The 23823-nt window shown below is 38.5% G+C and overlaps 4 protein-coding genes across 16 annotated transcripts in view; 3 read left to right on the plus strand and 1 right to left on the minus strand.

The window, feature by feature from the left end:
- by (focal adhesion protein tensin) overlaps nt 1-1960 on the plus strand; it is a 114813-nt gene extending 112853 nt beyond the window's left edge. For all 13 annotated transcript variants that reach the window (XM_028303431.1, XM_028303430.1, XM_028303435.1 and 10 more), the window contains one exon: nt 1051-1960. In XM_028303431.1, coding sequence (XP_028159232.1) covers nt 1051-1089 — 39 coding nt within the window. In that variant the 3' untranslated portion in view covers nt 1090-1960. The remainder of the gene's footprint in view (nt 1-1050) is intronic.
- A 593-nt stretch (nt 1961-2553) lies between these two features.
- Dsk (Drosulfakinin) lies at nt 2554-2847 on the minus strand. Its single transcript, XM_028303419.1, has one exon. The coding sequence runs from the start codon at nt 2832-2834 to the stop codon at nt 2613-2615; it is 222 nt and encodes a 73-aa protein (XP_028159220.1). The 5' UTR covers nt 2835-2847; the 3' UTR covers nt 2554-2612.
- A 67-nt stretch (nt 2848-2914) lies between these two features.
- LOC114352016 (centrosomal protein of 164 kDa) lies at nt 2915-8208 on the plus strand. The gene is made up of 6 exons (XM_028303449.1): nt 2915-2956; nt 3939-4016; nt 4330-4536; nt 4828-5000; nt 5479-5645; nt 7835-8208. The coding sequence occupies exons 1-6, from the start codon at nt 2915-2917 to the stop codon at nt 8140-8142; spliced, it is 975 nt and encodes a 324-aa protein (XP_028159250.1). The 3' UTR covers nt 8143-8208.
- Nucleotides 8209-9281: 1073 nt separating this feature from the next.
- On the plus strand, nt 9282-23652 carry LOC114352033 (CD109 antigen). Its single transcript, XM_028303470.1, has 26 exons — nt 9282-9486; nt 11130-11198; nt 11519-11702; nt 12544-12722; nt 14248-14404; nt 15664-15800; nt 16330-16657; nt 16863-17039; nt 17307-17513; nt 17599-17757; nt 18147-18317; nt 18460-18576; nt 18655-18709; nt 18793-18943; nt 19030-19340; nt 19412-19572; nt 19661-19903; nt 20094-20233; nt 20376-20583; nt 20743-20920; nt 21036-21232; nt 21393-21530; nt 21639-21811; nt 22031-22133; nt 22220-22388; nt 22787-23652. Exons 2-26 carry the CDS (start codon nt 11131-11133, stop codon nt 23008-23010), a joined length of 4335 nt encoding a protein of 1444 aa, XP_028159271.1. The 5' UTR covers nt 9282-9486; nt 11130; the 3' UTR covers nt 23011-23652.
- Nucleotides 23653-23823: the final 171 nt, after the last annotated feature.

Consider the following 23823-nt stretch of genomic DNA (forward strand, 5'->3'; position numbering starts at 1 on the left):
AGTTGTAATGTAAAAAACGGAAGCAACTGCACCTTAGGGTAAAAGCTGACAGAAAGCTACTTATCTCAAACCACGGTAATACTATCTATACAGTATTCCAACTCGGCCATATTTTTGAAATAAATGTCAACAGTCGCGCGGTACGTCACAGTATGACAACATGCGGTAGGGCTGCCCACCCTACAGTACCCAGTTTAATTACATCTGCCTACTTAGAATTTCTATCTAGTTTTGTGATTGTATTTTTTTATTTAGTTAGACAAACAAAATACTTTATCAATGGAATAGGTTAAAAATGTGTGTCGTTTTGTGATTAGTAGATTTAATTTTAATTTAGTAAAAACCACTTAAATAATTTCGAAACTTTAATAATCATAATGATCTGTTACTTTAATTTCGGGCGGGCGAAGTCGTGGGCAAAAGCTGGTTTGAATCAATATAATTTTCATTTCAAATCAAACTGACTGAAAATGTAAATTTGACTAGTTTTTGACCAATTTGACCGTAAATTACGGTCAGTCAAATTCAATTAGTTTTGTCATTTTTAACACTTGGCCACCGACGTCCATTGGGCACAGTCGCGACACCCCCGACTTTTGCATACCGAGCACATACCGAGATTTGAATATCGAAAGAAAGTTCTCGTTTCGTCTGTTTATATGAAGTTACAATACTGTATGATATTATTACCGTGCTCAAACGCTTCACGAACATTTGCTGCGTTTTAGTAATTTTTGTTTCAAAAATAAGGTGTTCAGACTTTTAATGGAAAGTGCATTATATCCGTTGTTTCGTCTTTATTAATGGAGTGTAACTGGAGTGTGGACTAGGGTTGAAACGCGAATGAATTGGAGACATTACAAATTAGCGCAATCGAGGCCCCGGTGGTGTGAGACAGAAGTACTCCACACTCCACTTTCCCGCCAAGAAGTCGAATTCGAAACATTATTAAGCTTTTAATATCGAGTTAAAGCTCTCTAGCAATCGAAATAAGAAAACTACAGAAGATTACACAACTCTTAAGATTAATAATTGTTTTTATTGTTTCAGGCATTACTTGGGAACACACAGAAAAAGGACATCATATAATTTTAAGAAGAAAAGCTACGTTCAGATATTTAAATACATATTATTTTTATTATTATTTATGTAATACTCACTCATTGAAAAGTGTTTAACACATTTAATTTTATATCATTTTTTTGGATCCTGTAAATTTTTAAATTTTAAATCGCTTTATATCTAAAAGTTGAGCGAAATCTAAAATTATATTGATGTCAAATTTAGATTGTGGTATGTTATCTGAAAATGTTTTTGTTTCAAAGTTAATCTTTCCAATACGCTTGATTTTCACCAAGTAGGTACAATTTATTAATCATTTTTAATGAAATGCTATACATAAATTAAATTTCAATTATATAGATTACTATTAATATTAGCGTAGGAAAGAAACTAACTAGTCTCATGTTAATTTAATATAGAGTAGTGATATTATGCGTGCCTAAATGTTGTTAATACGATACATCCATAACCTTAGCATTTGTTCATAATAACTTAAAAGAGAAATAAAATTTTATTAATTACGCAATAAACGTGTAATTGCTTTTTCTAGTTAGTTTACATACCGTGCCTACTAAGCAAAGTACAACGAATATTAAAGAAACGTTAGTACAACATGCTTTTAAAATTATCATAGTTTATTTATCATGTTGCACATGTTTCAATAGGAAGCTGCTAATTACATTAAAACCAAACTTATTTATGAAGACAATACAATAATTTAATGATTCATATTGAATTTATTTCATTTTGGTGGGTAATTATACAATAAAGGCAATGTTTTAATTATGTACAATGCCGCGATACAACGATAGAGATATGTATGCGTTAATAAATGAATGCAATTGAGTTAAAAGGTTTATGTGAATATACTATTTAATGTTAAAATAAGGTAAATAGAGCCATAGGAAAATGCCTTAACAGTGATCTTTATTATAAAATATATTTTAGCGTCTACGGTGGTATTCAATTCATAATGAAATTATTATAACACGTCTATTGTAATAAATAACTGTTTTAAATGTATTTATTGGTTATATTACATTGGAAATCATTAAAAACGTCTTTTAATTTATGCACTGATATTTAATTTATAATAATTAAGTTTACAGCAGATTATAGCGGTTACCTACCTAAGTAATAATTGAAGTAAGTAACTAATTAGTTATTACAAGTACAATAGGAAAATATGAGAGCACATAGTACAGTATGATACTCACGTGTGACGTGTGTTACGTTGGGCAAGCTTATAGCCAAAATGAAGGCAAATCAATACATCGATTTTTCAACAATGGTGATCACAATCATTGAATAAGTTTACATGTCCATGTTGAAAAAATATTTTATAATATACATCAATACTGCGCACAGGAAATTGGCTGCGTAAAAAAGTTAGTTATGAATCAAAACTTCCAGCCTTGGGATTTCAAGGTAAATTTTAATCTTAATCAATACCTATAATACCTAATGCTAACGACTTAATGATGACACGTTTTGAGTTGCGCTCGATCTCTGTTCTTGTACGCGGCGAGTCGTTTGAGGGCGGGCAGGCGTCAGTCGTCAGAACGGCCGAAGCGGAGGTGTCCATAGTCGTCGAAGGCATCGTCTGCACGAGCAGGTCGCCGGATCAGGTAGTCCCGGTACAGCGGCCGCGGCCTGAACTCCTCGTCGTCATCAGGCAGAGACAGCCGCCGCAGCGCAGCACCCTCGCAGTACCGCAGGAACAAAGCCAGCGTCATCGTTGCCGCTAGTGCGACGATTGTGATGAACCGCATCTTGATTGTGTTACGCACCTGTTAAATTTTTTATATTACTTAGTCTGTAATTAAAGTGAAACGCTTCAGTACCTAACACCATGATAATATTTGAGCTTATAAATCTGAAAGGGCACTTTATGGTAAAGTTTTCCGGGCACTACCATACCATAAAGTATTTTTAAGGGACTCTATTTTACTACTGACCATGACTGACCACGGTTCATGTGCTGATATTACCTACTTACTACATTAATTAAAAGAGGTCCATTAATCCAGACAATGTTAGGTAGATAGATAGAATGGAAGCGTTTATAAAAATTCACAGACAAAAAATGTATAAAACAAAACTATGTAGAAGTAGTTAGTTAAATAAAAAAGTAAAGTTTATGGTTACTACATTAAAAAAAATGTTTAAAACAAAATAATTGCATCAATTTGTCCAATTTATCTGGTACTTACCGCGACGGATGGAGGCCCGTAAATAGAATGGGCGGCTGAAACAATACTGGGCCTTTTATAGTGAATTCACCCTGTGGAAAACATCATCCCCCTTCTTTAATATTCCCCTCGCTCGTTTGTTTTGCAAGGCACCGCGAAAATTGACACATTTCAATTATCTTAAACTCTCTAGATTGATCTCATTATTGGCAAAAATTGTTTTTCCGAGGACCAAGGATTCTTTAAGATTGGCGAGTAAAGATGAAGAAAAATTCTAAGTAAGGTAATTATTTCTATTCTCGAACATGGAATGTAACGTTAATAAAAAATGACAACTAAAGAACAAAGTACGTACCTACCTACCTACATAATAAATTAACTTGATAACAAATAAAAATAACAGAATACGGAAAAGCATTTTGCTGTTTATTTTTCATTCCAACATTTTAAGTTATAATTGTTAGATTTCTTAGAACCTTCAATTGGAATCATAGACAAAGACACGCATTTTCAGTCAAACATAAAAAAAATACATTTGACTTTTTAAAAGGCGGGAAAAAGTTTGTTTTTCTTTGTTGTGGGGTGCATTACCTACGAATTTATATTGTTTGCAAAATAATTATAAATTACTATTTATAAAAGTTTTTAAAGTTACTACCTACTCTATGTAAATAAATAAGATAGGTAAAAGCAAGTATGAAGGATTTTGATATTTTTGAACAACAGTTTATTGAACTTCTTGGAGAATTTCAGTCAATTAGTGTAAGTTCAAATGTTGTTATGCTATGACTACAAAATAAAAGAAAAGGTTTTGTTTGACACGCCAAAGCTCTAACGTATCACTGAAAACATTCTGGATAGCTAGCAAATTTCATAAAAATAATATGTAATTCCAATCCCACTAAAACTTTAAAGGGTAGTAGGTAAGTGATCTCACTCGATTATTTCTTATCTATACAAGATATTAGCAAACTGGTTACTTATCCTGAAAGTGCTTCATGAAACGAATAATATCAAAAATAGGTTGCAGAATAAACTGGATCTTTCCAAAAATTCAAGGTTTCCTCTACCGTAGACTTCTGAAACTCGTCTTCGAGAAGCAGTGAGGACAGAGTCCACAAGAGCTGAAGCTGCGGAGGCCGCGCGTGAGAGCGCCGTGCGAGCGGCCTCAGAGGCCAGGAGCAGCGCCGCAGCAGCCGCAGCCAGCGCCACGCAGGCCGCTGCTGCTTTGGCAAAGGCACAAGATGACTTGACTGGACTTAAAATGCAGTTGGAACTCGTCGTAAGTATTAAAGAATCCCAACTATCCTTCATAAGGTGGTCTACTGATGCCCAAAATTAATTATTACTTAGTCAGAAGTTTTTTGTTCTCAGTTAGGTACTTAAGCTTACTTAACTAGATGCTCAAAAGTTTTTAGACAAAATAGTCCTTAAAAATCACCTACCTAGGCAGGGTAGCCTGCCTACTGCCTAGTACCTCAGTGGTATGTAGGTACATATTTCAGATTCAGAAGAAAAAAAACACATGTTTCAACTTTTCTAAATACTTTATTTCTCGTCTGTCATTACAAAGGAGCGTCAAAGAACTCTGTTAGAAGAGCGGTGCACGGAGATCACAACTCAAGTCGGGTGTTTGGAGAGGGAGTTGCAGCAGCTGCGGCCGCTGCAGTCAGCACACGCCGCGCTGCAGCGGCAGTATGTGGAGCTGCAGGAAAGGATCTGTTCAGCCACTGAAGAAGCTCGCAAGTGAATCTTTTAAAATACATTTAAGACTTAAAATTAATATAATATTCATCATAATCATTTTGAATAATTAACACATGATATCCGCTGCTGAACACTGAACAAAGGCCTCCTCCAAAATAGCCTGTTGGAGGAGGCCTTTGTTCAGTGAAATCCATGCTTTTTTGTTTGCGAAACAGCAAAATTCGTTCAACTCAGTACTAGTGGCGAAAAAGCATTAGAATGTGTAAGTAGGTAGGTGGTACCTATTCGTTCGGTTCGACTTTGTTAGGTTCAAATTCGCCAATTGACATCCGTATAAGCTCTACCTAAATACCTACTTATTTAATATAAGTATGTATGTAGCGAGAGAGAGAGATGCGTACACATAGAACACGTCTTAATGATCTGAAAACTGATTTGGTGAATTTAATCTCAATGTTTGACGTGAACAATGGTGAACAAAATAAAAGTTATATTCAACCCATAATCAATTTACTAGGGAATCATCTCGCCTGGAAGCAGAGCTTCGCCGAGTGGAGCGCTGCGCAAGTGGCGGCTCTGAGATACGTGAGCGAGCACGGCTCGCGGCCGCCGCGCATGCTCGCGAACGGAAGCTCGCGGCCGCCGAGCTGCAGCACGCTACGAGGGAACTGCGCCAGGCTAATGGTAGGTGGAAATAGCAGAAAGATACGCATCCATCAAATGTAATCTATCTGCATCCTTGGCTTTAATGTGTTCAAAAGCAAGTTAAGTAAGGTAAGTGCCCCCTACTTCGGTATATTAAGGCTCTTACGACTTTAACAATTTATTTAAAAATAACCAAGGATGATATCAGTATGAAAGCTTTTGTATGCTAAAGTTTGGTCTTTTGACAGTAACTTAATACATAAATTATAGTTATATTGTTTAAACTTTTTTTAATATTAATTGTTCTGCGGACCTCTTGTTTGGATCCTGTTTCGTGATAAAATTTTGCTCTGTTTCTAAGTTCGTGAACTCATGTCCCCTATTTCGGGATAAAGTTTTACGCATCGAGTTAGGATATTTTAATAATGATTAAGGGTTTAATAAATTTAAAAACGATAGTATAAATTTAGAATAAAAGAATTCTGTGAAATTGACGATATTACTTACCTGAAAAATTCATGAGAAATAATGTGAGTCTGTCTAGCTAGGTAGGTACGTACCTTCGTATAAAGTTTTGATTTATTATTCTAACAATATGTGAAAATAAATATTTTCACATATCGTTAGAAATAAAAAAATCTAAATTGTATGGGTATATTTATATACTTATATAACCATCAGAAATGTAGGGGGGCCTTACCCCCCCCCCCTCCCCTTTCGTACCCATACAATTTAGATTTTTTTATTTCTAACGATATGTGAAAAAATTTATACAAGTCTAAATTTAAAAAACGTGGGAGGGGGGGGGGACCAACCCCCCACCTCTGGAGCTGCTTCAAGTGAGGATAGTACCTAACACTATACATTTATATATCACGAACTTGGGAAAAAGTAACAATAATTACGGTTCCTTGTTTCGTGATACTAATTATTCCAAATTCCCCAAGTAAAATTCATGGATTATTGTCAAATTGTGTCAATTAACTATTATCTATCCCATATAAAATACAAATAAACCAAGATAAATAAAACGAATCGAATTAAAACCAAAATTACGCTGGTAGTACTAATGCTAATTTATCTTAAAATTGGTCATATATGTGAACTTCAAACTCATGTCATATAAATTCTAGTGAACGAAACATATACCGAATTTAGATCATGAGAAACTTAAATAAATGTATTATTTGTTTCATAACTTACATTTCAATTATCATAAATAATTATTTAAAAACCAAGCATCAAAATATTATCTATAATATCCTTGATTCGGTAGTATCACGAAACAGGGGACACCCGAAAAATTATATGTACGCTATTTCGTGAGTCAATTAATCGCAATTTTAAAGGAATTCTACGTTTTCATATAACTTTTTTCTAAGCCAAATCAATTGTCAAGGAACACATGAAACCACTATTACAAGTTTTATGCAAATGGACGTCTCTTCGCCTTTTTATAAGCTTAAGAAGTTGGAGCGCTAACCTAACGGTGAGAGCAACATTTTCATGCCGCACGGCTGTTTTTGGCTCTCTGAGAGTTTGAAGCTTCGTATTGCTCTCATTTTTGGCGCCACAATGTTAGTACTTGGTTTTTTAGATAGCTTAAATAATAGAGTTTTTGTAGTAATAAAGAATTTTTATAAATAATATTCCATTTGCTTATTATTTGAGCTAGAAAAAAAACTTACGAACTTACGTACTATCACGAACTAGTAGCCGTTTACCTTAATCAAAGATAATAATTTGTATTATACACGTGCTTCGTCCTCGAGATTAGTATACCTATTTACCTTTACTAATCTCTTCGGTCAGACGAAACACTTAGTATAATTGTAATCGAACTTCCCGTACTACGTAAGTTCGTTTAATCATCAATACTTTTCTGTTAGTTTTATGAACACTCAATAAGTAGGCGTTACTTGCGTTATTTAGACACCAAGATTCTCAAGTCCCAAACTGTAGTTTAATATACCATTAACCAGAATCCAGAATATTTTGTTTTTTAAATTAAACTTATTGCGAATATTAAACCCACTGCGCTACGAGCTATTTAGCGCACTACTGTTCTATGCTTAGCTCCTACACTTAATTCATAAGTAAGATAGGTATTATATTTATGCAAAATGCCTCGACGGCTGAGGTCACGTCGCGTCGCGTTTGCAGTTCGTTGCATCGCATGCCCCAAATACTTCATACAATCCCCGCGCAACTCCCTGTTGTTCTTTCAGCTGAAATAGCGCGACTTGGAGCTCTCGTTGCCGAGTTGCAGCTGCGTGCAACACACACAACCGAATCCAAGCCGTGTATTGACGAATCGGAGACGGTTTTGGAACTCCGAGCAGCTTTAGAGGCAGAACGAGCGGGTACTTCACGCCTGGAGATCGCACTGGCGTCCGCGTTGTCTGATAACGCAGCTCTGGCCGCTAGCATGCACGCAAGTGATAACACTCCTACTAAAACACAAAGGTCTGCGGGATCTACACCGCCAATGGGCTCGTCTGCTATTTGCCCGATTGACTCGTTCCTTGCTGATTAATTAATTTACTTTATGAACATTAAGGTTATTACAATTCGTTATTATCATAATATTTTAGACAAAATATAACTACTTACTTAGTTAAAAGTGATTTGTAACTTTCATTTAATAAAATAACTAGACAATATTATACGTGCAATTAAATCCATTACATACCCACTCCACTTTTTACAGGTGTTAATTACTATTCATTGACATTAGAAACAAAGTAGCCTGACGTCACCCGGCCACATGATATAAATATAATACTATATAAGCGACATTCTACAGATTTGGCACAAAATAAAAGATGTGGGAGAACCTGTCGATGGGCCTTCCAAACTGGTTCCTGAGACAAGGCTTGCACTGTCCGAACTATTAAGATTTTAGAGGTCTCCGTGTCCTTTACGCGAAAACATTTGTTTTTGTAAACTGCAGTGCGCACATAATGCAAGGACAGATTTCCTAGTATAACTATTTAGCTGTATGTATTTAGATATTGTATGATTTTTTAAACGATACTAAAATTGTGCGAAGTTGAAACTAAGTAGAACCAAAGAAACTTACACTGAATTACAATGATCACACGAATACCGTTTTGTATACGAACATTCATCCACGTCTGTCTCCGCAGACCACGGGTAGATGTAGGTTGGCCAACGATAAACATCGCGGCCGTTGCACCGCAATGCTAAAACTCGTTCCCATGAATGCACCACGCTGACCCGCATCGGGCATCTTATAATGACGCCGGCCACAGAGTATTCTTGCGCGTGCGACAATAAAACTGGTTCTATGAATGTACCTCAAATTATTATTAACCTATTTTCGTCCTGTAATAATGAAATAAAAGCAGTACTGCATAAAATTAGTGTGAAGATCTCACGGCGGAGCGCATAAGGATCATCATAATAAAAAGTTACAAATTGTTAGCTATTAAAATGTAAATTAATACTATTAACTTTGCCTCTTTTAATTTTTGTGATTAGAAATTAAAACAAAAAGAAAGAGTGAATAAAGATCGCCGATTGCAAAGAACTGTATCAAAAAGTACCAGGAGCGCATAAGCATGTAGAGTTAAGCAATGCAGCGATTGAGTGAACTTGATATGAATGTAGGTTGTATTTCCGCGCCGTAGAGCCACTACGCGGGACGTGGTGTGGGTGCCGCACGGTCAGTGGCGGCGGATTTTCGCAAGGCTTCGCGGCGCCCCACTAGGCTGCGCGGGCGCCGCGCCGCTCAGTACTACTGCATCTCGCGGGCTCCGTGCGCGCCCCGACTCGCCACACATTCGGACGTAACGATCTGTGATATTATAGTGTTAAGTTATAATTAAGTGCTGGAACCCAGTGAAGTGTCCGACAGGTGAGGTCACATCAAAAGTGTTATGTGCGTGTTTTTGTTCTGTTATAACGACCCGTCGCGTCTCTACCTTCGAGTCTAGACTTAAACTTGCAAGTCGCCGATGTGCATCGGTTCAGAATAGTTAAGTCTGCATACCAGAATCCGTGTGTTGGTAAAATCGTGTGAACAACTTGTCCCGACATCCATGCTATGCAAGACAAGTGATCATTGTTCGTAGTCACGCTCTCCTCAGTGCAGCGATTGTTTTGTTGATTGAGGTAAACACCACAGCGCGCACCACGGTGCGTGTCTGGAGAAAGTTGCTACAGACAATACTTAGCTTACTTCGCACTTGTGCTTTAACAATTTTGTTCATTTAGGTACTATCTCTCTTATTATAGTGCACCGTTATATACGCATTGTTGAATTACCCTGCCTGTTATGGTGATACTGATTTATGTAAAATATAAAACACATAAATATTGTCCAAAGATGGGCTATGCTACGAAATATTCTGTTGCGTACATAGGTGTTTAGTTAGCTTAGCCATATTGGACCAGAAGGCTGCTCCGCCAACGCAAGATGTTGTCACAGTGAGTCAGTCGCGAGTCGCAAGGACGGCGAGCTCAATCGGTATGACAAACATGTAAATTCAATACATATGTATCTAATGGCTCACCCACGACACCATGACATAACGCCGAATGAAAAACAACTGCTGCTGTCTTCGAAAGTTTTAAAAAATAATTATGAGCGAGTGTTTTTGCATGCAAGAAACTAAAAAACTAAACACTGTATTTTGCTTATAAGATGAACAGGACAGGTTATTATTAACTGCACATAATTTTATTCATTTAAAAACATGATAATAACAACCAGTTTAAAAATGTTTCTCACGAGTTTTCAGTTATTATGCATAATAAGAAAAGTAATTCGTCTACCTAGGAGGTTCTGCATATTCTGATAGACAAAGCAACGATAAAAAACTGCTATTAAGATAAAAATATCTGCCATGTAACTTCTGCTTAATATGCACGTAGAGATCATAATTATGATAATTATTGTGTATGGAAAAGATCTCAACGCGTTAAAATATAAATTAAATAGGTAAGTAGGTACATATAATTTTCTGCATTGAATGGATATCGGGACAACTGGTGATAATTTAAATATTTTAAATGTTTCGCAAATACCTACATATTAGAAGTAAGTACTTACCTGTGTAATAATTTATTACTGGGTGTAAGTATGTACCTTACGAAAGTAGCTAACTTTGAGTGGGTAGGTTCGTAAAATACGAAAATAATGTTAGGTCCTTCCTTATTCCGTCCTTATTGTTTTCAATCAGTAAATTAGTTTTAATTTCCATTCGCTACATGCGAAACTCTATTGCTTAGGATGCACCAAGTGTGAAGATGAACATGGATACGTTTTTGTAAGAACTAAGAAGTAGACAAAAAACGTGAGAATATTTACAAACTCGATGTAATGCCATTTGTCATCTACGTGGTAACAAATAAAAAAGATCCTGAAGCGTGCATACGATACTGTGACGAATTATATTCCACGCAAGCTAAGCTGCATTCAAAAAGCCTATAAGGCATATAGTATTTTTAGTCCATATTATTGGTATCAGTATGCATTTACTCATATTTTTATTTCAGAATGATGACTCACACGACGCTTTATTGCACCTTTGTGGTAGCCTTGATTGCACCGGCCCTCATACAATGGTACGTTACATGAGTAATTAGGCATTATTGTCTACATCTATATTGATTTAACACAGCCGTAATGGTCATCTCATTTTTGTTTTCAATACATTTAATACCTATTTCACAATTTACACTTAAGTCTCTAGATAGGTAACTATTTTTGGCATAAAATACTCTAGACGTAAATAAAAACGACCTTGCACATACGATTCTCGTGCGGTTTTTAATGCATCGTTGTTGACGTGATTTTATTTGAATTTATGATGTCATTCTGAATCAACAGTTACAACCGTGCAAGCAGTTACAAAGAAGTTTCCTGATTGAATGTTTGTTTGTAGCATATCAGTGGTAGGGCCCCGAGTGCTGAGGCCCTTCAGCTCCTACAGCGTGGCCATAGCCGGAGGGTCGCGCGCCCACACGCTGTACGTGGCAGTGGAAGGCCGCAGATCCAACGGCGAGCAGTTCTCACAGGGGAGACAGGTGCAGGTCCCTCCTGCCACGTCGAGACAAGTGGACTTTGACGTAAGTATCAAAATAATTGGTAAAAACTTATCAATGACAGGAGTTGGTTTCATTTCTAGATAGGCAATTGGTAGGTAGATTACAAATTCCTTCACAAAAACGCAGTTTACGGTACTTAGGTTCAATTGAGATCCCACACGCCACTGCAATGAAAATTATATTTTTCACTGAAAATCTCTAAAAAGCGGTGGTGAGACAGGAAAAATCGGGCTTATGTATGACTAACTCAACGTGAGTTATCTACAACCTGTTTTACTTCAAACAATGACTGTAGAGTCCGTATTAGCGTATTAGGCAACAAGTGCGAGTTGTGTAGTCCTAAGTTACCAATATTTAAGCTTTGATAATTAACTATTACTTTGTAAAAATCTCTGAAAACTCAATATCGATGGTAAAAAAGCTAAAAATCTGCTCTACTTAAAAGGCCAATTCCTCTGTTGTTCTGTTCAGTAACATTAATTAGTGATTAGATAAATAAAAGAAGACGGAAGTGTAAATTTGAATTTTATTGTTACTGTCTAAACTACAGCAATCAATACAGTTTATTAGTTCATTTTCTTTCATACAATAAGTTTAGAATTTCATTATTTACTAACAATTTTGTAATCGTAATAATTACTAGGTTACATTTAAGTAAACTTAATAAAAGTTTTATTTACTTAATAAAAGTAATAATTTAACATGACAAACTCATCAACTCTTTGTGATGCATAGGCAGGTTATTGCAGTTTTTTTTTTACAGTTACAGATATTAAAGTTTGCCATGCTAAAACTAATAAACAACTTAAATGTTCATTTCCCACACATCAATATAAAACAAATGCCACTCTATAACATATAGATAGGCGACCCAGGCCCCGGGGAGTATTCCCTGGTGGCGCGGTCCACCTCCGGGCCGCTGTTCTCGTCGGCCGCCCCGCTGGTGTACCAGCCCCGCAGCTTCTGCGTGTTCGTGCAGACCGACAAGAGGGTCTACCAGCCCAGAGACACCATCAACTTCGCAGTCATCGCTTTGGATAAGTAAGTGTTGATTTCTTTTTTCAGGCTGATGTACGTTCTTATTTTTTAGCCGTAGCTCCCATAGGTGGCCCTAGGAACTATAGCGCTACGATTAACGCTTTTCTTGACCAGAAACGATTTTTTTATAAATTGCCTCGCGTTCGGGTGTAAACTTTATACAGAAGACTCTACCATGCAACTCTACGTATTTTACTGAGACTAGCACTTTTTTTACTTATTACTTATGTTTCGTAACTTAAAAGTAGTCCATCCTCGTGAGATTGACGACCTATTGACACTTCTCGTGCGTGACTAGGTATTCCTCAACTACAAGTTATGTAGATACCTATACCGTGTGAAATATTACAAGAGGATTGTAGCTAACCGCATTTGCATTACTTTTTGCGATGTTACAATATTCAAGACGTCTTTGACTTAAGCGAAATTATGTGTTATTTGTTTTACCCATAGTCCCATACAGTATTATATTATCTGTGCCCATACCTAGGGCTAATAAACTTTGGAGACAACTTTTTGTGCAGCGACTTATGATGATAGGTAAGGACTAAGTATGAGTATACTAAGTATGAGTATACTCATACTAAGGACTAAGTATGAGTATACTTAGTCCTTCTTACCTATCCTTAATAACATTCCCGACACAGCATGTGTTTCAACATCCAAAATTTTAAGTACCTAGAGAGTCGAAGTCTTTGCTCTCGAACCAATCCACTAAGACATATCTGACCAACGCCATTCAGTCGACAGCCTATCACATTATCAACATTTCCTTATAAGACATTTGCCTTTTAAGAAAACAAGTTTCAGTGACATCATGCAAGTGGAAAGGCATTTTAATACTGACATTTTCCTCTAAAATTTAATACTCCCGTCGCATTAAATACTTGATTGAATGTCGAATATCAGGGTTTTTTTAACAATCGCAGAAGAGATTCATTAACACGGCATGGACCAATGGTTGTGGACTTGTGGTTGTGCGCCGAAGACACTTTCGTTTTCTGCGCCATCACCGCATCGAGCCGCGTAAGATTACGTATGGTCGGGGTCAACGGCCGAACCTGCTGCTGGCTGATCGTCTGTAGCTGATCGTGTTAGATAACTTGATGCCGTTCTCATAACTCCGCAGATTATCATGTAAGATCGCGTAGGCAGGTTTTGTAAGAAACTCGTGCATCAGATTGTTGTGCCGACTCTGCAGTGCGGTAGCACTAAATGCTTTAACTTCTTTTAACCCTGGTTAACTAAGACCGAAGCTTTACCTCCATTCAATATTTATGCAAATAATCTTATATTTCTTTAGGCGCTAGCTTTTTTCAGCTTCTATTGAATGAGTCAATCAGACTCATTAAAGGCAGTGAAACGACTCATTTAAGTTAGGTAACTTTAAGTCGGAAATTTCTCGTAAACAGATCAATCTTTTCACCTTATTTCTTGTAGGTATATTTACTTGTGCATATTAAGGTTTTAAGTACGCAGTTTAACCAATAATTATTAAAAACCATGGACACATATTTTATGTTTACAGACACCTATTGCCGATTTCGAACACAGTAGACGTAAGTGTGCTAGACGCGGGCGGATCGCCGGTCTGGCAGAAGCTGGCCGTGCCGCTGGACAAAGGCATCTTCACCGACCAGTTCATGCTGGCCGATGAGCCGGCGCTCGGAGAATGGACTATACAGGTAGGGTATCCAGTATTAAGGTGCTTAAAATTAGTAACGTTTTTATATTCTGCCGAAAACATGTTGATTTTGCGGAGCTTATTTGTTAGGAGGATATTCATATTCAATATCCGGCTCGGTAGTTTTGGACCATATCACTTATTACGGAGGAGTGAGTTTTTCAAAAGTGAAGTTTTCCTACATACTGAAATTCTTCGGTTTTATAGAAAAATCTTAAAGTGCAACAAAACAGATGGCACAGTTAGATTTACTACATTTTTTTATTAATTCGGGTACTTATAGGTGTACCAGAATCTCATGGCAAATAAAAATATTGGAAAAGTGTGTTTTTCATATGGCAATTGTCTATGGCTTTATTGTCACCTGTCAAAGTAAATCAAGAGATCTGTCAGCCGCTGCAGAAATGTTGTAATCTCTTCATGCCTATTTGTTATTTTTGTGAAAAAGTCGAAAAACCTCAAGCAAATCATATTGTTTTCAAAGTGTATTGTAAAATAAGGCATAATTCAAGTAGTGAATTTTCGAAAAAAATTCGAAAATCTTTTAGTGTAGCTCTCTTTTTTTTCGAAAATAAAGGAATTTTCTTTCAGCAATTTTTTCTATCTACAGTATTAAGAGTACTTTCCCTCCAGGTGGCATTACAAAATTCCACTCTGTATAAATACCTCTTTAACTTGATTATCTATTGAAGAAGAATCAAGAATTGCAAGTGGAGTTCCTAGAAAACGTCTAGTTCTGAATGAAGTGATAAGTTATAAGTATGATACATAATAAAATTATTTACAGTAATATACGGTTTACTTATTTTTCAAGACATGATAAATGTTAAAAACCCGATGTATAACCACATTCTTCATACACAATCTAAAATGTATAGGTAGGCATTCGTACTTCATGTTCATTAATATTAAAGTCATAAATAAAAAATTAAACAGTATCAAGATCGTTTAATCCAATTTCCCCAGTATTGCACTCAACAAAGTTTATTTTCCCCATTTGCCATGAGATTCTGGTACACCTATACCTATGAAAAACTTCATGCACTAATCGTGCTGAAAGTGGAATCAATTAACGCAAATATCCACGATCATTACAAAACAAAATTACGTGGCTATTGATACGATCTTATTTTTTCATGGTCTCGCATCACGAATTATGATTTTAGAACTGCTTATTAACACACGTAATTTACAGTTACTTTTTCAGTCACGGGCTTATTTCGATACATTCTTCTAACGTAATAAAATTTTACACAACAGGTAGAAGCCCGGGGGCAGACTTACTCGAGGCAAATCCTAGTGGCCGATTATGTGATGCCCAAATTCCAAATGGACATCCAATTGCCAAAAGAGGTTCTCTTCACCGAAGGCCGCTTCACCGTCAACGTTACAGCCAAGTAATTATGTTTCATTTATTTAATTGATTGTTTTATTTCTAAGCAAGATGTTTATACCAATTGAACAAACCTACTGTTATTAGAAAACTGTCTAACCTTATTACGTCGATTAAAGCTACACGTCCAAAACATTTAGTATCAAAAGAAATTGGAAGTGGCGATAAAGAGAATCAGGAGATTAGGTGCCCACGCCACGCGCGTTCTTGAAACAACAATTACCTACATTATTTCATCTCTTGCCTTACACAGAAAACCTAATTAGATTTAATCTATTTTCATTTTTCTTTTTCTGTAACTCAATAGATTTTCTATATTAGCTACACGTAACGCGTGTAGGTATTACATGCAGTCCATAACTAAGTAACATTTGATTAGTTAGTAACTACTTACATAGGTAATACCAAAAAAAAAAGCCTAACGATGAGTAAGGAGTAAAATAAACTAAAAAATGTAACTGACTGAAAAACATATTTACTTAATTATGAAAGTACCTAACTGCTGTTATAATAAAATAACTTATTCCGCACAGGCACTTCAACGGCTTGCCAGTAAACGGAGAGCTGACAATATCAGCATACGCTGTATTCTTCTCCCAGCTCCTACAGCCCGTTTTCTCGCCTCCTTCTCGCAAAGTGCTAGCTTTCAACGGGAACGCTGAAATAGTATACGACCTAAAAACCGACCTAGACCTCGCCGTGGATGCGGCAAGGCCGCTGGTCGTCGAGGCCGTGTTGGAGGAATACGACACGCTGATCCGACAGAATGTGTCATCGCGGATATTGCTGATGAGAACCCCGTACCGGCTGAAAGTGACTGCCCCGGACTATGTGAAGCCGACGCTGCCTTACAATGTTCAGGTTGGTGATTAGTCACTGAGGTCACTGAGTCACTTTTTCACAAGACTTTTATAGCACTTTCCTGTACTTAACCATAGCCATATTACTGTATTGCAGCAATAAGCACACTATTGCCTTTAGTGTTTTGCTATGAACGGCCTACGGTTGATTAATCTTGTATGCAAAAGAAAGCCTAATGATTTAACTTACATTTTCCTGTTTTCAGATCGAAGTAGTAGATTCATCTGGGCAGATGTTAGACGTGAACGAAGATGTAACCGTAGAAAGGCTATGGGATGACGGAGCGCCTGTCAACGTCACTACCCTCAAATTGAAGAACGGCTTTGTCACTTACACCCTAGTGCCAGACATGGCGCATATCAACTCCACACTTAATTTAGTGGTAAGAGATATTAAATCACCATTCAACAGCTACTAATTTTGACATCACATGCCCAGCCCCCTTAGACAAAACGCACTTTTTGATCGAATCGAAAATCGAATCCGTCAAAACTCCATACAAAAAAGGGGATTTTCGACCACTTTTCGACTGGTTTGCGATTATAATTTGCACTTTGTCTAGACCCACAGTTGTTAATAGAGATGCGACATAATGTCACTCACAGCTCTATGCTCTTCAAAATGGTAAAATTGTTATTTAAAATTTCAGATTAAGTACAAAGACGTGGTAGAGCGCGTTGTAAACGTACAAAGGAACAGCGACTCCAGCGGCCAATTCCTGACGGTAGAACTCCTGACTCGTGGAACATCAGTCGGTGACGAGATGAGAGCCAGGATCACGGCCACGGAGCCCATGGACTTGGTGCACTATGTCGTCATAGGACGCGGTGATATCCTCGTCGCCAAAACATTAGAGGTATTTATTGATTTAATAAAATTGTTTTTATTATGTTACCTTCATGGATCGAATGATATCTTCAAACTGTTTTTCTGAACTACAGTTGAACCCAGCTCGGCGAAGCGTGGATATCTCTGTAGAGGTGTCTCGTGCCATGACCCCTGGCTGCGTAGTACTGGCGTGGTACCCGCGCCTCGACTCCACCAACACCATGCTGGCCGCCGCGCTCTACGCGCCGCAGCAGCAGCTCTTGCACCATCACGTGAGTTAGAGTGTAAACTGCTTGTGCAGATGACATGTCAAGCTTAACACTGCATAATTACTTATGTAGTTGCAATGGATGAATGGATGCTATTTTCCAATAGCCGGGTTCCTCGGATCTCGATTCGACCAGTCAGACACATTGTCGCTTTTTAGTAAGGTTTTTTGGTAAAGTTTTAGTAACCATTTTTTTCTTAACAACATTATACTAAAATGTTGTATCATTTTCCTAGAAAAGTCTAACGATAAAATCCGTGACTTAAGAAGATGTCGTAATAAGTGACTGATAGAGCCAACAACTTTCTTGTTGCATATTTTGAATGTGTTCCAGAGAAACATGTTAACACTTAACAAAAACTCTGTGTTTACCTATGCATTATTTCCTCACAGGTATCTCTAAAGTCCGTGTCAGCTTCCAACTACCAGCCAAACACACTGACCGAGCTGCAAGTGACGGGAGAAGCGGGCGCCCGCGCCGTGGTCCTTGGTGCTGACGTGAACGCCGTCGCGGCGGGACTCTCGGCCGCTAATGGACTTGGAAGCGGACTTGATATGCACACGGTTAGTCTTTCGACAAAAAATATTCTCTAATGGTTCGCTTATGGCCGCGCTATAAAAGGGTATTCTCCAACTTATCAGCAAGGAAAGATGGACTCGCAATTTTCTGAGATTATAGAGATTTTATAAAAGCTTTTCATTTCAGATCCAACGCGAAGTAGAGAGCTTTAGCGGTTTGAAGCATTCTGTTTTCAAGAATGAGGAACACCTCCCAGGTTTAGGTTTGGATATTGCTGGTTATACTTCTCTAGATGTTTTCAAGGTATCTGTGCTCAACCAAATAGTTTATTATTTTCTTCGGGGTTATGATAGCTTCTTATACTAATGGTTTCTATTTCAGAAAGTCGGATTTGTTATCCTGACTGATGGAGTGATTGTTCAAAATGGAGTAGGAGGTAATTACTTTCTTTCGAATATGTCCATCACATTCTACGGTGACAAAATATTAATTCTCATAAAAATATCTTCTGCATTTTAGTGGATCCCAAACATGAAGAGCCAGAAACCGGCACCAGGCCTCCTCTGGCCGGGCCGTACGCGTTCAGCCGCCTGCCCCCGCCACCTTCGCCCCGATACTTCTTGACTGTCTCGCCGTTACCCACATGGGCCTTCTCCAATTTCTCTCTTGAGTAAGTAATTAATACAGTAAGTAATTAATTTCATTTTAACGTTTCGAAAAAAAGCACAATGCTAGTATTATTTAAATTGTTCACAGTAACATTGGCCGAGGTTCAGCAGAACGTTGGACTCCACCACCACATGTACCAGTAAAGTTGAAATTGGGAGCATTTGCAGTCGATTCTAAGATGGGCCTCGGTCTAGCTACACCCCAGGATATTGCCACCTCGGTTCCATTGTCAATCAACGTGGAACTTCCCAACACAATGCAAAGAGGAGAATCTGTAGCAGCTGTAGTAGTACTGAAGAGCACACTCACTGCTGATATCACAGTGGAAGTTACAATGTATAACACGGGACAGAAATTCGAATTCGAACCACTCGACAACGATATAAACTCGAAGAAAAGTATGTGTATCATAATATTTTGACCATATTTAACTTATAAGAACCTTAATAATTGTAACTAAACTTTACAGAAATCGAACCGTTCGGCCGTCTGCACGTAACCGTGCCGGCAGAAGGCTCCGCAAGCTCAGCGTTCCTGGTGACTGTTGTGCAGACTGGATCTGTCGAAGTCCTCATAGACGCTAAAGCACCTGGAGTCTCTGCATCATTCTCGAAGACCATTGAAGTTACTGTGAGTATTTTCTTGAGGGGCTTCAGGAATGAGTCGAACTTGTCTTTTTAGTACTCTTCTACAATTAATCAACATTTCAATGTCCCAGGATGGTTATCAAGAAGACGTCTGGGTATGGAATCTGCTGAATGCAAGGAGTGGCGTGGCCAGAGCCAACATGACTTTAGAACCCATCGCAGGAACTCGCTTAGGTCCGGCTCGACTGATGGCAACTGGAGACTTGCTGTCATCTGCGTTGCAAGCGCTGTGGCAGTCGCCTCCCGCTGCCGGCGACCCACCGCATGCAGTGAGGCCTCTTGCCGTAGCGTGTGTGTTATTGGACTACTTACAGGTTTGTTTCAATTACTTTACTGAAAGTATAGCCCTTGCCAGTCCCTTTAATATAGCGGAGAAAAACATCTAGGAACTATCTAAGTAATCCGGTCAAAACTTTCAACTACCACTGAGTGACCTTGACTGAATTAATAGACAATGATGTAGCTAAAAATTTGTAATCAATAAAGATTTTTTCTTACGTATAGACCACCAACCAAGAGAAAGAGGCTTGGAACAAAGCAGCACGCGACTTGGCGTCTCTCGGATTCCAACGACTCATGGCATATAGACGTTCTGATGGGTCCTTCGCACCAGAGACTGATCGAGATGCCAAAGGCGATGTTTGGTAAGATAATAAGTCACAATCTTCTTCAATAAATCACACACTATAACTAGGTATTATAAAATAGTTATCCTTTTCTAATCAATTTAAGGCTAGACTAGATTATGGTTTGAAAGATTTCAATGTCCCTCTCGTTTCAAACCAGGATGACAGCAATATCAACCCGATGGTTGTCCCGCTGCGCCCGATACGTGGAAGTGACGCCATTGGCTGTCACGGCGGCTTCAGAATGGCTCGCTCGTATGCAGAAAGACGACGGCAGTTGGGAACCACCTACACTGAAGACCGACCCTAGAGCACAGGCCCCATTGCCTTTAACAGCACACGTTTTACTGGCTCTTTCACAAGCCAAGGTGAGTTGAAAATCCATGGGAAAGGAAAATAAGTCTGTTTTTTCTGCATTAAACCCATAATGGGAAAACCGGAGTATGAGTCCATATTGGCTGTGAATCCATATTAGGAAATCTACGACGAGTTTGTGTGTATTATTTACCTAGATTTTTTCTGTTTAGGGCAAGGACATCCACTACAAAAACGCCTTGAACAAGGCCGTTGATTATTTGGCCAAAGGACTGACACCATTCCTGGATGCATATGCCCTGGCTGTCGTAGGCAACGCGTTAGCCGTTGCTAAGCACCCTGAAGCATCGGTAGCTCTACAATACATGGACAAATACGTCAACAACACTGGTACGTAGAGTAAACAAGCAACAGCTTCTTTTGAAAAAAATAAATAATTTCAATCAGAATAAAACCGTTCCTAGAACACGAGATGTATTTAAAATGTGATTTATTTTACACATAGGTTCAACATTATTCTGGTCACGCAAGTTGTCCGGCTCCGAATGGCGCAACCCTTGGCTGAAATCAAACAGCCTAGAAGCGAGCACAGCCGCGTGGGGCCTACGAACAATGCTGGCTTCGCGTCTGGAAGACAAAGCAGAGCCTGTTGCCAGGTTCCTCCTACAAGCCTACAAACCAAACGACCCTGATCCCGATGTGGTAAGGACAAAAACTTAGCTAGAAGTACTAATTGTAACTATTTTGTTTAAGACTAGCTTTTATCCACGGATTTGCTCAGTTAGAAAACGATTGAATAACCTAAACTAGTCATAAATAGGTAGGTACACACAATCTACACAAACAACATTACTATTTTCAGCTAGATGCCATTGCACATTACGCTGAACTGATAAAGACCACAACAAAATTGAGAATATCGGTCAATGTAACTGGATCTCAAGAGCCGAAACTGTTCCAAATCGGAGACAACAATCCACTTATTATTCAAGATCAAGCGGTGAGTTTTCTTTTAATTTACCCCAATAATAATTCTGATATTTCATACATAAGTTTAATTACTATATCCAGTATGGATGTCACATATTAATGTATCATCTCTGGATAGATCTTCGATGCCCGATCAGCCACTGCAGTCACCGAAGGGCGAGGCATAGCCCTTGTCGGACTTTCAGCTAAAGGCAACACCAACGTCACAGGTGCTTGGCCGCGGTACACTCTGGACCCCAGGGTCGATATGGTCTCCACAAAATATCGCATGCAGCTGTCTATTTGCCTCGGGTAAAAAACTTTATTTTCTTTAACTTCTTAGCTTTACAGATGATTTAAGGCTGATTTTTCAATCGTCAGATAACTTTTAACTGAAGAATAAGTTGACACATTGACAGTTTCAGTATGGGAAATATGTCAAAATGACAAGTTTATTCTTCAGATAAAAGATATCTGACGATTGAAAAATCAGCCCTTAAGATTCTTTAAATCTTATTGACAATCTTTCAGGTACGTGCCACAAGGTAATGAGACGGAAAGCGGTTTGACTTTGCTCACGGTTCAGCTACCGACTGGCTACTTGGCTGACATTAACACGATCACTGAATTGACGGTGCGTATTCCCATTTTCGTCACATTAAGTACTTTGTTTAAGTAGATTAGATATACTGTTGATGACACTACTCGCAATCTGTACAGGCTGCAAGAATGGTAGTATCAGCTCGCGTCCAAGCTGGTGGGTCTCGCGTGCTAGCATGGGTGAGGCCTCGACGCGCAGAACAGTGCGCCACACTCGCGGCACCTCGGGCTTTGCCTGTAGCCAGACAGCGACCGGCCTGGGCCACGTTGCAGGACCTTTATGATTCTAGTGAGTATTATATTTATCTGAAACCATGAAGGGTTCCTATTTTGAAATTCACTTACCTATCTTTCAGACACCAAGTAGGTGGTCTTTTGATACTCATCTTACTGGACAAATAACTTTGTGAATAACAATTATATTTGCCAGCACAAGACCTTGATCGGGCTAGATAAATTCCACGAGGATATATTCCACCATTCTTCATCATGGCGCAATGTTTAACTTTTACATGGCATACAGTAGTTAGCCCCGCAAGTTATAGGCTATTAGCCAACTAGAGATACCACTGCTCTACCTTTACCTTCTACCTTAGAGCCGAGACCAGTGCCAGAAGCACTCCTCAAGCAATCCTTTTGTGACGTAATGTGTAAAATATAATAATTTGTCATTCCCACGTCCTACAGGTCACCGCGCACGCGTGTTCTACCAAGCGCCGGCGAGCAGCGCGTGCGACGTGTGCCGCGAGTGGGAGTCGTGCGCGCGCGCGTGCGGCTCGGCCGGCGCGCAGCTGGGGCCCGCGCCCGCGCCCGCCTCCCGCACCCCGCGCCCCGCCCCCGGCGCCGCCGCTGACCTACAACTCTCGGTGGCAGCCCTAGCATTAGCCTTGGCGATTGTGGCACTACGATAGCCTGTAGCAGTACCCCAAACTTTTTGGTTTCAGATACATTGGGTGATTGGGTGGTCCCTATGAGATTGTTTGGCTCCTGAGGGGAAGAGTGGGTAGATTTCTCTCATTCACCTCGTGCGTCGTCTGTTAGTGTTGTACGGTATACCTATTACATATTTGATCCAATAGGTAGGTAAAACAGTATAAGGTCACTAATTGTGGTCCCTCATTCCGTCCTAAGACCCCTAATTTTCACACCTGAAGGTGGCAATCGATTAGGCCACTTTGGTTAATGAATAGCCACCCAAAATCATGGAACTTTTTTTGGAAGGTATCAAGAATTTTGTGCCATGCCTGCCACCCTGCTGCTTACCGTAATAAAATATGATGGTGGCAGCACTTTCGCGTCAGTAGTTAGAATGTACTACGAGTTCATTAAAAAAATACTATAGACAAGATTTGTGGTTTTGGATTTAAAATGAAAAATAATAGCAAAATGATTACACATATAAATGTCTACATAGTTAAATATAACCGAAATTAATTGCGCTAGTCAAAATGCTCACCACTAATTGGGTATTAAATGTGAAAAGATTTATAATCAAACATCTTATAAGAAACGATTTATAAGAAACGACGACGAAAAACTTATGTTTAGTAGTTCCGGAAAAATAAATGATAATAATTTACTATAAGAATGAACTTCAATTATAACTTAATAATATGTGATCTAACATCTATAATATAATATTTAAGTGTAAATAAATATAACTTAAAGAATTAGATAACAATATTATATAATTTAAATACCTAATTAAACTTGAAAATAAATAA

This window comes from Ostrinia furnacalis, unplaced genomic scaffold (genome assembly GCF_004193835.3).
Source record: "Ostrinia furnacalis isolate ACB-3 unplaced genomic scaffold, ASM419383v2 OfSCF1242, whole genome shotgun sequence".
In the NCBI taxonomy this organism is placed as follows: Eukaryota; Metazoa; Arthropoda; class Insecta; order Lepidoptera; family Crambidae; genus Ostrinia; species Ostrinia furnacalis.

What these genes read in the sequence shown, in the direction of transcription:
- Dsk (XM_028303419.1), bottom strand. Translation starts at nt 2,834, where the DNA reads ATGCGGTTCATCACAATCGTCGCACTAGCGGCAACGATGACGCTGGCT.
- LOC114352016 (XM_028303449.1), top strand. Translation starts at nt 2,915, where the DNA reads ATGATAATATTTGAGCTTATAAATCTGAAAGGGCACTTTATG. An exon ending in AAATGCAGTTGGAACTCGTC is followed by an intron (nt 4,537 to 4,827) that starts GTAAGTATTAAA and finishes GTCATTACAAAG; the next exon opens with GAGCGTCAAAGAACTCTGTT. An exon ending in GCCACTGAAGAAGCTCGCAA is followed by an intron (nt 5,001 to 5,478) that starts GTGAATCTTTTA and finishes TCAATTTACTAG; the next exon opens with GGAATCATCTCGCCTGGAAG.
- LOC114352033 (XM_028303470.1), top strand. Translation starts at nt 11,131, where the DNA reads ATGATGACTCACACGACGCTTTATTGCACCTTTGTGGTAGCCTTGATT. An exon ending in TCGGAGAATGGACTATACAG is followed by an intron (nt 14,405 to 15,663) that starts GTAGGGTATCCA and finishes TTTACACAACAG; the next exon opens with GTAGAAGCCCGGGGGCAGAC. An exon ending in TTCTCCAATTTCTCTCTTGA is followed by an intron (nt 18,944 to 19,029) that starts GTAAGTAATTAA and finishes AATTGTTCACAG; the next exon opens with TAACATTGGCCGAGGTTCAG.